This window comes from Otolemur garnettii, unplaced genomic scaffold (genome assembly GCF_000181295.1).
Source record: "Otolemur garnettii isolate 467f Iridium unplaced genomic scaffold, OtoGar3 scaffold00068, whole genome shotgun sequence".
Taxonomy (NCBI): Eukaryota; Metazoa; Chordata; class Mammalia; order Primates; family Galagidae; genus Otolemur; species Otolemur garnettii.
The window spans coordinates 4,891,475-4,903,843 of NW_003852463.1; the positions used below are offsets into that span (position 1 = coordinate 4,891,475).

Below are 12,369 nucleotides of genomic sequence, written 5' to 3' on the forward strand. Positions count from 1 at the left end.
AGGGCCTGCCAAACACAATGACAACTACAACAACAACAACAACAAAAATAGCCAGACATTGTGGTGGGTGTCTGTAGTCCCAGGTACTTGGGAGACAGAGGCAGGAGAATCGCTTAAGCCCAGGAGTTGGAGGTTGCTGTGAGCTGTGATGCCAGAGCACTCTACCTAGGGTGACAGCTTGAGGCTCTGTCTCAAAAAAAGAAAGGAAGGAAGGAAATAAGGAAGGGAGGAAGGAAGGAAGGAAAAGAAAAGAAAAGAAAAAGAAACAAAGGGAAAAATAAATGGGCTAGCATTGGAATTTAACAACTCAATAATATAGTGACAACCTTAATTTTAAAAAAGGATTTGGGGCAGCGCCTGTGGCTCAGTGGATTAGGGTGCTGGCTCCATATGCTGGAGGTGGTGGTTCAAACTCAGCCCTGGCCAAAAAATGCAAAAAAAAAAAAAGGATTTGGATTTGAATAGGTGTTTCTTCAAAGATATATAAATGCTTAATAAACACAGGAAAATATGCTTAACATCATTAAGTCATTAGGAAAATGAAAATCAAAACCACAATGCGATATCTCTTCATATCCACTAATATGGCTATAATCAAAAAGATTTTTAAAAAGACATACTAACAAAGGTTGCCAAGGATGTGGAGAAATTAGAACAATCATATACTGCAGTGTGTAGAGTGTAAAATGGTGCAGCCACTTTAGAAAGCAGTCTGGTAGTTCTTCAAAATGTTAAACAGAGTTACCATCTGATCCCCAGCAATTTCACTCCTGGGAATATGCTTGAGAAATGAAAACATATGTCCACATAAAAACTTGCACCTGAATGTTCAAGCAGCATTATTCATGATAGCAAAAAAGTGAAAATAACTCACATGTCTATAAACTGATGAATAAACAAAAAATGGTATATCCATACTGTAGAACATTATTTGTCAATAAAAAAAAAATGAAGCATTGATACATGCTACCACACGGATGAACCTCGAAAACATTTTGCTAAGTGAAAGAAGACAGTCACAAAGAACACATATTGTATAATTCCACTTATACCAAATATCTAAAATAGGCAAAGCCACAGAGATAGAAATTAAATTAGTAGTTATCTAGGCTTGGGGAGGGAATGAATGAGGAGAAGTGTGTTGAGAGGTGATAGCTAGGTATGCAGAATTTCTTTTCTTTTCTTTTTTTTTAAGAGTCAGAGTCTCATTTTATCACGCTCGGTAGAGTGCTGTAGCATCACAGCTCACAGCAACCTCCAGCTCTTGGGCTTAGGCGATTCTCTTGCTTCAGCCTCCCAAGTAGCTGGGACTACAGGCGCCTGCCACAACGCCTGGCTATTTTTTTGTTGCAATTTGGCCAGGGCCGGGTTCAAACCCTCCACACTCGGTATATGGGGCTGGCACCCTACCCACTAAGCCATGGGTGCCACCCAGAATTTCTTTATAAGGTAATGAAAATATCCTTAAATTGTGGTTGTAGATGTACAACTCTGTGAACATACTAAAAATTGTCAAATTATACAATTATATAAACAAGTATATTATAAACAAGTAAATTATATGGTATCTGAATTATATCTCAAAAATGGTGGTGATGATTAAATAAAATGACTCTATGCTATGTGGGTACCCAAAGCTTTCTCCAAGATGGTTGTAAATTATCTTGGGGATGGGAATTTTATTCTTGGGGCCTCATTTGGTACTAGCTATTGGTCTAAGAATCCTGACCTGGTTCTGCAACACATTGACCTAGAAATGAAACTAAGCTCTTGCCTAAAGTTCCATCCTCCCAACCCTTCCTGCCTCCTCTTGCTATGAAGAGCTCATGATTTCACAGGAGACAGAAGAAGGTGTGATATTACAGATGAGTTGGCGGCTGTCAATGCAGCATCAGGCACCCTAATTTTTAGGATGCCTTCAACCCATTTCTTTTGGGGGGGGACAGAGTCTCATTATGTCACCCTCTGTAGAGTGCTTGGCATCACTGCTCACAGCAACCTCCAACTCCTGGGCTTAAGCGATTCTCCAGCCTCAGCCTCCAGAGCAGGTGGGACTATAGGCGCCGGGCCCAACGCTGGGCTATTTTTTTGTTGAACTTTGGCCAGAGTAGGGTTGGAACCGGCCACCCTCGGTTTATGGGGCCGTTGTCCTACCCACTGAGCCACAGGCACTGGCCTACTTTCCACTTATTTCTTACCTGGGGCCTTTCTTCATCTTTCTGCAGCACACCTGTGTTCCTCAGGGAACCTCCCTAGTAACTCTCCTCCCTTCCTGCCAGAAGCAAACCAAATTCCTCCCCAGCACTGCTCAGGCAGAGCTGTATAGAGTCCAGACACGAAGATAAATTTGTCCCAGTAAGGAATTCTATTGTCAGCTGTTAAGATATAAATGTAGAGAGGTGCCTGTGGCTCAGTGGGTAGGGCACTGGCCCCACATACCGCGGGTGGCAAGTTCAAACTCAGCCCTGGCCAGCTAAAACAGAAATGACAACTGCAAAAACAAAAAAATTAATATAGCTTTTTTTTTTGGTAGAGAGAATAGTTAAATGAACTCCATGTGCCCACCAGCCCCAGCTTCAACAATTACAATTTTTTGCCAATCTTGTTTTCACTTAAGATAAATCCATCTTGGCTACTTCTTTCAAAATAAAACTACAGATGCTCCTGTGAGAGCAAGGCATAGGAGGAGGGTTTAACAATCTTCTCTTTCCTAATGCTGGGAGTTGAGCGTAAGAGATGGAGCGCGGGAACCCCCCACTGGCAGCGGAGGGCCGAGGGTGGGTGTTCAGGGCGACCGCAGACCGGGAGAAGCGCGGGGAACACCCGCGTGCGGGGGAGCAGGGTACCCAGGGCGACGCCGGGTGCGAGCGAGGCTAGAGTGCGGTGTCGGGCACGGAGTCCTGTGGCGCCCCCTCGCGGGAGTAAAACTCGTCGATCACGCTCTGCGGAATGCGCTTCAGCATCTCCTTGGGGAAGATGCGCAGCAGCTTCCAGCCCAGGTCCAGAGACTCGAACACGGAGCGGTTCTCATAGGGGCCTAGGGACAGAGCAGGGGGCTTAGAAATGTGGGGGCAGGAGGAGGGTGAAGAGGTTAGGACCTTAAAGCCAGCTACGCGCCTTACCCTGGTTGATGAAGTTCTTCTCGAACTTCTGCAGGAATTCCAGGTAAAGGAGGTCCTCAGAGGTGAGCGCCTCCTCTCCCACCACTGCCTTCATGGCCTGCACGTCCTTGCCGATGGCGTAGCAGGCGTACTGGAGGGAGGGAAGAGGAGGCAGGCGGCTGCAGCGGGCTTACCACTAGAGCCGGATGGCCCCCAACCTGGTTGTGCTTGGGGACCCCTTTTGCCAGAAGAAAAGCTCATTGTCCAGATGGGGCTGAAACCTCCAGCTTTGAAGCTAAATGACCCACCTGTCCCTAGGCCCTCTCCTCCTTACCAGCTGGTTGGAGACATCGCCATGGTCCTTTCTTGTCATGCCCTCCCCAATGGCAGACTTCATCAGCCTCGACAGGGAAGGGAGCACGTTGATGGGGGGATAGACCTGGGGGAGCAGGAGAAGGGAGTGGCAAACTGCAGAGCCCAAGCTTTCCTTCCCGCCCCTTCTTGTCACCCCTCCTTCTGTGGTTCTCAGGAGACTCCTCATTCATCCTACAGAGAGGTCAGCAGCCACATCCACCCTCCCTTATCCGCCATCAATTCCAGGGCTTGGGTCTGCAGGTGTACATGTGTGTGGCTCTAGACAAGGCAGTAGAGGGGGGTGATGACATGAAATTAGCAATGAAAAGCTCACTATTTCAAAACTTTTGATTATTTGGGCAAAAACCCTCTTGAAGCTTAATACTTAATAGCAGCAAAGAAAGAATCTGTTGAGCAAAGATACAAAAGTCATAGGGGTAGCCTTTAACCTACCAATGGGACAGAACCATTGTTTTCTGCCCACCAAAGCAAGTAACTGGAAAGGGAAGAAAAATGGTATTTATTACTACCCATCAGGTGTTTTGTGTATGACAATTTATTTTTAACCTCCCCAATCTATCAGTGTGATTTATTTTCTTAATCCCATTTGATACGACTTTGTAGATACGGAAACCTAAGATCAGAGAGATGAACTTATTTTTCTCAAGGTCCCAGGACAGGTAAGCTGGATTCTGCCCAGGCCTGTCTTCCATCTATGAACCACACAGTCTTCCCAGTGTTATCTCCCGTTCAGGGTTAGCTGTGGCTGGTGCCTCCTAATTCAGAGGGTGGGGGACAACTGTTTGTCAGTATTTTAGGAGGAGAGAGCAGGAAGTAGGTAGGAAAGGAGGAGTACCTGTCTGTTATGAAGCTGTCTGTCCACGTAGATCTGTCCCTCTGTGATGAACCCCGTCAGGTCTGGGATGGGGTGGGTGATATCTATAAGAAAACACACTGGCCTCAGTGTGAATGGGGCCCTGGTATCCACCCACTTAGGGCCACCTGGGTTCTGTTTCTCTCCTGGGAATAATAAGGGTGCAGGACGTAGGGAGGAAGGGATAGTGTCTACTCTGATGGAGGAACAGTGCTGCTGCATGTTTGTGCCAAGCAGCACATCTCTAAGTGTCTGGGTGGGAAAGGGGGGACAGGGACCTTTGCAGGGCAGTGGGAGGCTACCGTCATTGGGCATGGTGAGGATGGGGATCTGCGTGATGGACCCGCCCCGGCCCTCCACTCGGCCTGCCCGCTCGTAAATGGTGGCCAGGTCTGTGTACATGTATCCAGGGAAGCCTCGGCGCCCAGGCACCTCCTCTCTGGCAGCTGAGACCTGCAATATCCATGGCATTGGGGTAAGAATGGGGGCAAGAAGCTGAAATAAGGAAGGGTGGGTAGGAGGCTCAGCCACCTGTGAGAAACAGAGTGGGAACAGGAGAGGAATGGCCAGGCTCTGACTGAGCCCTGGAGCTCATTTGGGTGGGGCAGGAAGTGTGTATTTATAGTGTGACCTGCTGGGGGTATTGGGCCTAGGAGGGATAGGGAGAATCTGACACCCTGGGCAGCCAGCTCACCTCCCGCAAGGCTTCTGCGTAGGAACTCATGTCAGTCAGTATGACCAGCACGTGCTTCTCACACTGGTAGGCGAGGAACTCAGCAGTGGTCAGTGCCAGGCGTGGAGTGATGATCCGCTCAATCCTGGAGGTGAGGCCAGGTGTTCAGAAAAATCTATGCTCCAGGTAGCCCTGAGTGCAAGGTGAACTGGAAAGCTGGTGTTGTGCAAAGTGGTAGAGCGAAGGATGAGATGAGCCTCTGCCCTACCTCCCAGGCTAGGGCAGGGCATGGTTCCTGGGATTGGCCACTTTCCAGTCACCCTCCTCTCCTATTGTCCAAAGTAGGAAAGGACAGAGGCTGAGGCTAAGAGGGGAGTTGGTGGGAGAGGGCCAGGCAGGGCCAGGAGTGTCAAGAGCAGCCTTCTCCCCATGGATGGAGGCTTGTGTCAGCTGGAGCACTCATTTTGTGTCCTCCATGTGGTGTTGTCACTCACTGTCCCTCTCACTTTTCTGGTACACTCCCCACCAGTGCCTGCCCTTAGGTCCCTCATGCTCAGAGCACTCCTGAAAACTCTGGCTCTGGCTTCAGGCATTCTTAGCCCTAAGCTCTGGGCCTAGGGTTCTTCCCCTTGATAATGTCATGGAGGCCTCCAGAATCCTGTCACTTAGTTTTTAGAGTCCCCTCAATACTCAGCTGACTTTATTAGAATTATTTTCATCCACCTGACATCCAGATTTAAATTCTCATTTTTCTAAATTTTTTAAATAGCAGTTTTTTGGTTTTGTTTTGTTTTTTGAGACAGAGTCTTACCATGTTACCCTCAGTAGAGTGCCAGGGTATCACAGCTCACATCAACCTCAAACTCTTGGGCTTAATAGATTCTCTTGCCTCAGCTTCCCAAGTAGCTGGGACTACAGGCACCTGCCACAATGCCCGGCTATTTTTTTGTTGCAGTTGTCGTTGTTTGGCAGGCCCTGGGCTGGGTTTAACCCGCCAGCTTCAGTCTATGTGGCCAGCGCCCTAGCTGCTGAGCTACAGGCACTGAGCCAAAATAGCAGTCTTTCTAGACTTATGTTCAGGGGTATGATCTCTTCAGGCGTGACTTTGTGGAAGTGACACAGAGATGAGAAGCCCTGGTTTGAAATGGTGATTGGACGAGGTTGTAGGAAAAGCAGCGGGCTGTAGGTCATGGCCTGGCTCCCATGTCTCTCTGTGGGCCCTTCCCAGACCTTAGTTTCCCCACCTGCACACTAAGAGGCCTTTCTCCCAGCTCAGCCCATGGCTGTCATTCTGGGATGCCCCTGAACCCTGGTACTATAGGTTTTGGAAGGGGGTCTGCCCTACCTGAGGGCAGTCTGGGCATTAGGGGAGAGCTCACGTGGGGTCGTTGGCCAAATTCAGGAAGAGGCAGACATTCCCCATGGTTCCGTTCTGCTCAAAATCAGACTTAAAGAACCTGGCTGTCTCCATGTTCACCTGGACAAACAGCAGGAAGGGCTGGAGGTGGGATCCTGTGGCCAGAGGACATGGGCTGGCCCCTCCCAGCTCCCCTCCTGAAAGCCTATGCACCAACTAGCTACCAGTGTCTGGGGGTGAAGGTGCCATGTCACTGGATGACCCTTGTGCTTGAAAGGGCAGGGGCTGGGTTTGCTGCCTCAGTCTTGATGGTGCCTCATTAGACCCTACCCCCACAAGAGGTTCACCCCTCTCGGCCAGCTGCTGTCCTGCCGACCTCCTTGTTCTCCCCTTAGGCCCTCTGACAGCCCCCTAGAATCCCCTTCCTGAAGCTATTCTGTATCCCCAAATTCCCTGGCTTCCCCCTTCTCCAGGCCACCCTGGGCCTATCTTACAGCTGTCATGGAATGTCCTGAGGGACACACTGCCCAGGTCACTGAGCCCACTCTCCCACTTCAGACTGGCCTCTCAATCTGATGGCTTCTCAGGGAGGATTGTGCCTGCCTCATCAGAGCTGTCCTTGCCAGGGGCCAAGGGAGACAGGCAGCCTGCTCACAGCTTCTGGAACTTGGCAACCTCCCCAGCCTCTCTTACCCCCATGGCTGCAAAGACAATAGCAAAGTTGTCATCATGATAATCCAGCACAGCCTTGGATTTTTTCACCAGCCCCGCCTGTCGACAGATCTGAGCAGCAATCTGGGTAGAGGGGGTTGGGAGGGAGGATGTCAGAACCAGAGCCCAGAGCCCACACCAAGTGCCACTGAGGAGGATGGACACAGCCATTTCTGGTGCATCCTCCTGCCGAGGCCTTTGGTGGGGGAAGGGGATCCAAGCCCAGAGAGGTGAAGGGGCTGCCTGAGGTTTTAGTCTTATAGTCTTTCTTGGGGCAGGGACTGGGTGGGGGAGGGGCTGTTTTGTGGCTACTAATGGGGTGTAAGTGCCTGACATGAGGAGCAGGGCAGAAGGATAGTCCCAAAGGTCAACTGCCTCAGCACAGGTTTAGACAACTTGGCTTAGGGTGATCAGGCCTTTGGGAACCCCCTCGGAGCATCCATGGGGTTATGTGGGCACAGAGTTGTCCTGGGCCTACAAATACCATGTTCAGAACCAGGATGTGGGGTAGGGTGGCACTTATGCCCTCTGGTCACTCAGATCATTTTGAGTGATCAGGGTACTGGGTGGCTGTGGAGAAGCATCTGGAAACCTTACCACACCAGCTGCTCTGACAGGACCTGGGCTGTTCACCCTTGGAGGTGAGGGTGGAGTGGGTGCTTGTGAGGAGGGGCCTGGTACAAGGACCCTTGGGTGGAGGCTGTGAGCAGGACTTGGAATGCTGCCAGCTACCCTTGGGCTCAACCTTGGGGCAGCTTGAAGACAGAGATTTTGTACAGCTCCGAGTCCCTGAGTGACCCCAGCTTGGCCAGCCCCTGTCTGCTGGGCATAAGAACCTCCTCACTGGCCTCACAGCCCTGGCCTGTGCTGGCCCTTCCCCAGGGTTGTGCCTGCTGGCCCTGCAGGCCCTACCTCATTGTGGGGGAGCCCAGCTGCCGAGAAGATGGGGATCTTTTGACCGCGGGCAATGCTGTTCATGACATCGATGGGAGAAATGCCAGTCTGAATCATCTCCTCGGGGTAGATGCGGGTGTGGGGGTTGATGGGCTGGCCTGTGAGGGGGCAACCATGAAGACATGCTCAGGGGTTCAAATAGCCATAGATCTAGTGCTACCCTGGATAGCACTGCCTACTGCTCTGGAAGGCAGAGGCAGAGCCCTCTCACCACCTTGTGCGGGGTTCAGAGGACATGAGGGTGACTCAGAGACCTCTTGTCTGAGCAGATGTATGTTCTGAGCTCTGCCATTGACTTGCTATGTGGCTGCCGGCAAGCCATGGGCCTCCATCATGTCCTCAATAAACTGACAGGATAGGCTTGGGGAACTCAGGCAGGCTGCCTGCTGGATGCACAGAAACCTGCCAACCACCCAACCCCCTCTCAGAACAGGAACCAAAGGCAGGGGAGTAATGGCCTTGGGGAATGTGTGGAACACTGTCCAATGATGATGGCATAGGCTGGACAGAAAGTGCTAGTGGCAGTGTCTGGGTTCAGTGGCATATGTCTGGACAGAGGCCTTTGCTGTTTTCATGTCACACCTGATCTGTGCATGTGTCTGACCTGCCCTGGGTGAGCCTGGGAAATTGCCTTGGCTTGTGTCTGGACAGAGCTTTTAAGGGCAGAGTGGCAGAGGGGGGTGGGGAAGGCATTGAGGCTGGGTCCTAAAGCCATCCAGAGCCTCCAGTCACTCACCATTGATATCCAGAAAGTCCTCTGCCATGACCGCTGGCCCCTTATCAATGGGTTTTCCAGAGCCATTGAAAACCCGACCTGAGGGTGGGCGAGGAGTGTTGGAGGGTGCTCAGGACCAGCCCTGGGTCCCTCTCCGCTACCCTCCACAATACCACCAGCCTCCACCTACCCCCAAATTTCCATTGCACTCTGTTCTCTCTCCTTCAGCCCTCAGGTACCCCAGAGAGCTGGCCATAGTAACTGTCCCCACAGAGGGTCTTCCCTCCTCTCCTGGAAACTTGTCTTTATAGGCAAGGCCTTGGCCTATGACAATGACTCTAATTGGGGATTCCAGGACTGGAAAGAGGGGGAGGCCCTGGCCAGATATGGCAGATCTTGAGAGAGAATTAAGGGATGTTCATAGCTTAGTAGTCCCTTTAAGCCTGACCCCCAGTGGGTGGCTACTTGCTATGCTTCTAGCCTGAAGCTATGCTTTTGAGCCTCCTTCCTCATTTATTGACACCTGTATGTTAGAAACTGAGCTGGGGTCAGGAATCAAAGAGAGAAAGCACACCCCTGGCATCAAAATGTTCACCAGGGAGATAGGCAATGAATGACAATGCAGTGTGCTGAGGGCCAGGTCAGAGAAGCTGGGCTGGGAGGGCAGAGGAGCACCCCTACCCCACCCCATCCGAGCCCTCACCCAGCATATCCTCTGACACTGGAGTCCGTAGGATGTCCCCTGTGAATTCACAAGTGGTCTTCTGGGCATCAATCCCAGATGTCCCTTCAAACACCTGTGGAGATAAGAGATAGTTACCCTAATAAGGGACTTGCTGGAACAAATGGGGCTACCCATTCTGGTCATGCTTTCTGCTCTCAGAGATATGTACATGTATAGAATGTTTTCTGCTTTCAGAGCTTGTAAGATAGAATGAGAACTTTCTGGGTTCCTTTATTTATTTAACCAGCCAACATCTTATTGACATCACTCACCTGAACAATTGCCTTGGTGCCAGCCACCTCAAGCACTTGTCCACTCCTCTGAGTCCCGTCAGGGAGGGTGAAGTTGACAATCTCAGCATACTGGGCAAACTGGGAGGAGAGAAGAGCAACCCAGAGTGACCATGAGACCAGAGACAAAGTCCCTTCTCCTCTCATCCCTCCTTGATCCAGTCTCAAGCTGCTTTCTCCCTTCTTTTGCCCAGATATTTGTGGAAATGAACTTGAGAACTGGAAGAGGAAGTTTGAATTCTTGGGAGGCATTATACCTGGATATTTAGGAGCATGTATTTTAGAGTTGGAAGACCAGGTTAGAATTGAAGATCTAAAGCTTAGTAGCTATGTGACTTTGTGGAAGTTACCTCATGACTTAAGTAACCCATTAAGAATTAAAGTCATTGAGTAATAAACTTTAGTTTTCTCATCTTTACAGTGGGGTTGCTGCAGGGAGGAAATGAGATAACATGAAAATCCATGAGGATGGTGCCTGGTGCCTTGTGAAAGATCAATCAAATATAGCAAGTACTGGGCTGTCTAGGGCTCCTGGAAGGCACAGTTGTTTCTACTCCTGTGGACTAGTGGTAAACACAACAGCAAAATGCTTTCCTTTGCTGTGGCACCAAGAAAAAGACTCTCTGGGCCAGGCATGATGGCTCATGCCTATAATCTTAGCACTCTGGGAGGCCAATGCAGGAAGACTGATCTCAGGAGTTCAAGACCAATCTGAATAAGAGCAAGACCTCATCTCTACTAAAAATAGAAAAATTACTCCCCTGTTGTGGTAGGTGCCTGTAGTCCCACCTACTGGGAAGGCAGAGGCAGGAAGATAGCTTGAGCCCAGGAGTTTGAGGTTGCTGTGAGCTAGGCTAGCACAATGGTGCTCTAGCCAGGTCAACAGAATGAGACTCTGCCTCAAAAAAAAAAAAAAAAAGCCTCTCTGCTCTTAGGTGTCCCCATGTACCAGTGGTAGTCTTTTCCATGCCGTGAGATTGGGATTGTTTCAAATATAGTTCTCCCAGGGCTCAGGAATAAAAAAAAAAAAAAGTCAAGCTGATACCCAGAATACAGAAAGAACTCTTATAACTGGACAATCAAAAGGATTTGATCAGATGATTTGAATATACTTTCCCCAAAGAGGATATAAGCATGGGATCTGACCAACATCATTAGTCATTAGAGAAATGAAAATCAAAACCACAATGAGATACAACTTCACACCCACCGATGAGGCTATAATCAAAAAGACAGCTTCTAACAAGGGTTGCCAAGGATATAGAGAAATTAGAACCCTCATAAACTGCTGGCGGGAACGTAAAGTGATGCAGCCACTTCGGAAAACTGTCCTGTAGCTCCTCCGAAGGCTAAAACATTCAGTTACCATCTGACCTCCAGCACTATCTCTCCTAGGGACATACCTGAGAGATGAAAACATATATCCACATGAAAATTTGTGCATGAATGTTCATAGCAGCATTATTCACGATAGCGAAAATGTGGAAATGAATCATATTTCCATAAACTGATGAATGAATAAACAAAGTATGGCATAGTCATCCCATGAAATCTTTTCATTCTTAAAAAGGAATAGAGAACTGACACATGCCACAAATGGACGGACTTTGAGAACATTAAGCCCAGGATAGCAAACAAGATGTTGGGAAAACAACAACCCCCCGAGCCGCCCATTATGCTAAGCGAAAGAAGCCAGACACGACAGGCCACATGTTATATGATTCTACTGATAGAAATGTCTGAAATAGGCAAATCCATAGAGATGAAAAGTACATTAGTGGTTGCCAGGGGCTGGGGCAGGGAGGATTGGGGTGATAACTAATAGGGATGGGGTTGCTTTTGAGATGAAAAGGTCTGGAATTAGATAGTGATGATGGTTGCACAGGTCTGTGAATATACTACAAAATGCTAAATGCACTTTGAAAGAGCGAAGTTTAAAGTATGTGAATTATAACTGAATTTTAAAAATCCACCAGGCTGCCCCTCCTGACAACCTGACAACAGGTTGGCAGATAGAACTTTGCCCAGGGAATTTCCCAGCTCTGCCTCTGTGCCTACTCCTGGCATCAGAGTTCCAGCTTCTAGGGTGGTGCCTGTGGCTCAAAGGAGTAGGTTGCCGGCCCCATATGCCAGAGGTGGCGGGTTCAAACCCAGCCCCGGCCAAAAAAATTAGAAAAAAAAACCCAACTTAATGAAGAAAGGATGATCAATGTAATTATTAGAAAAAATAAATTAGAGTCAAGATGCCATTGCATACCATTAACATGGCTAAAAAGAAAAAAGTATACAGAGTTCCAGCATCTACCCCATTGAGAGAAGGCTACCAGCCTGGCCAGGCAAGCTGGGCTTGAAAAGCACACCCTCCCCATTGACATCGGTGCTCAGCTTTCACCAGCTCCAAGAGAGCTAAGTCCCATGCCTGCACCTTCTCTCCAGAGGAGACCCTGCAGCACACACATGGCATCCTCAGGCTCCCTTATCTCCCTTCCCAGGTGATTGATGTACTTCAGAGAATGACCTATATCTTTTTTTTTTTTTTTTTGAGACGGAGCCTCAAGCTATCCCCCTGGGTAGAGTGCCATGGCATCACGCTCACAGCAACCTCCAACTCCTGGG

At 49.3% G+C, this 12,369-nt stretch overlaps 1 protein-coding gene across 1 annotated transcript in view; it reads right to left on the reverse strand.

Moving 5' to 3' along the window:
• Positions 1–2,873: 2,873 nt before the first annotated feature.
• ATP6V1B1 (ATPase H+ transporting V1 subunit B1) overlaps positions 2,874–12,369 on the reverse strand; it is a 23,567-nt gene continuing 14,071 nt past the window's right edge. Inside the window, exons 3-14 of the mRNA XM_003793431.1 lie at positions 9,736–9,834; positions 9,443–9,536; positions 8,761–8,838; positions 7,983–8,122; positions 7,053–7,154; positions 6,382–6,479; positions 5,024–5,147; positions 4,632–4,782; positions 4,312–4,394; positions 3,436–3,540; positions 3,123–3,252; positions 2,874–3,037 (exon numbers count right to left, since the gene is read on the reverse strand). Coding sequence (XP_003793479.1) covers positions 2,874–3,037; positions 3,123–3,252; positions 3,436–3,540; positions 4,312–4,394; positions 4,632–4,782; positions 5,024–5,147; positions 6,382–6,479; positions 7,053–7,154; positions 7,983–8,122; positions 8,761–8,838; positions 9,443–9,536; positions 9,736–9,834 — 1,368 coding nt within the window. The remainder of the gene's footprint in view (positions 3,038–3,122; positions 3,253–3,435; positions 3,541–4,311; positions 4,395–4,631; positions 4,783–5,023; positions 5,148–6,381; positions 6,480–7,052; positions 7,155–7,982; positions 8,123–8,760; positions 8,839–9,442; positions 9,537–9,735; positions 9,835–12,369) is intronic.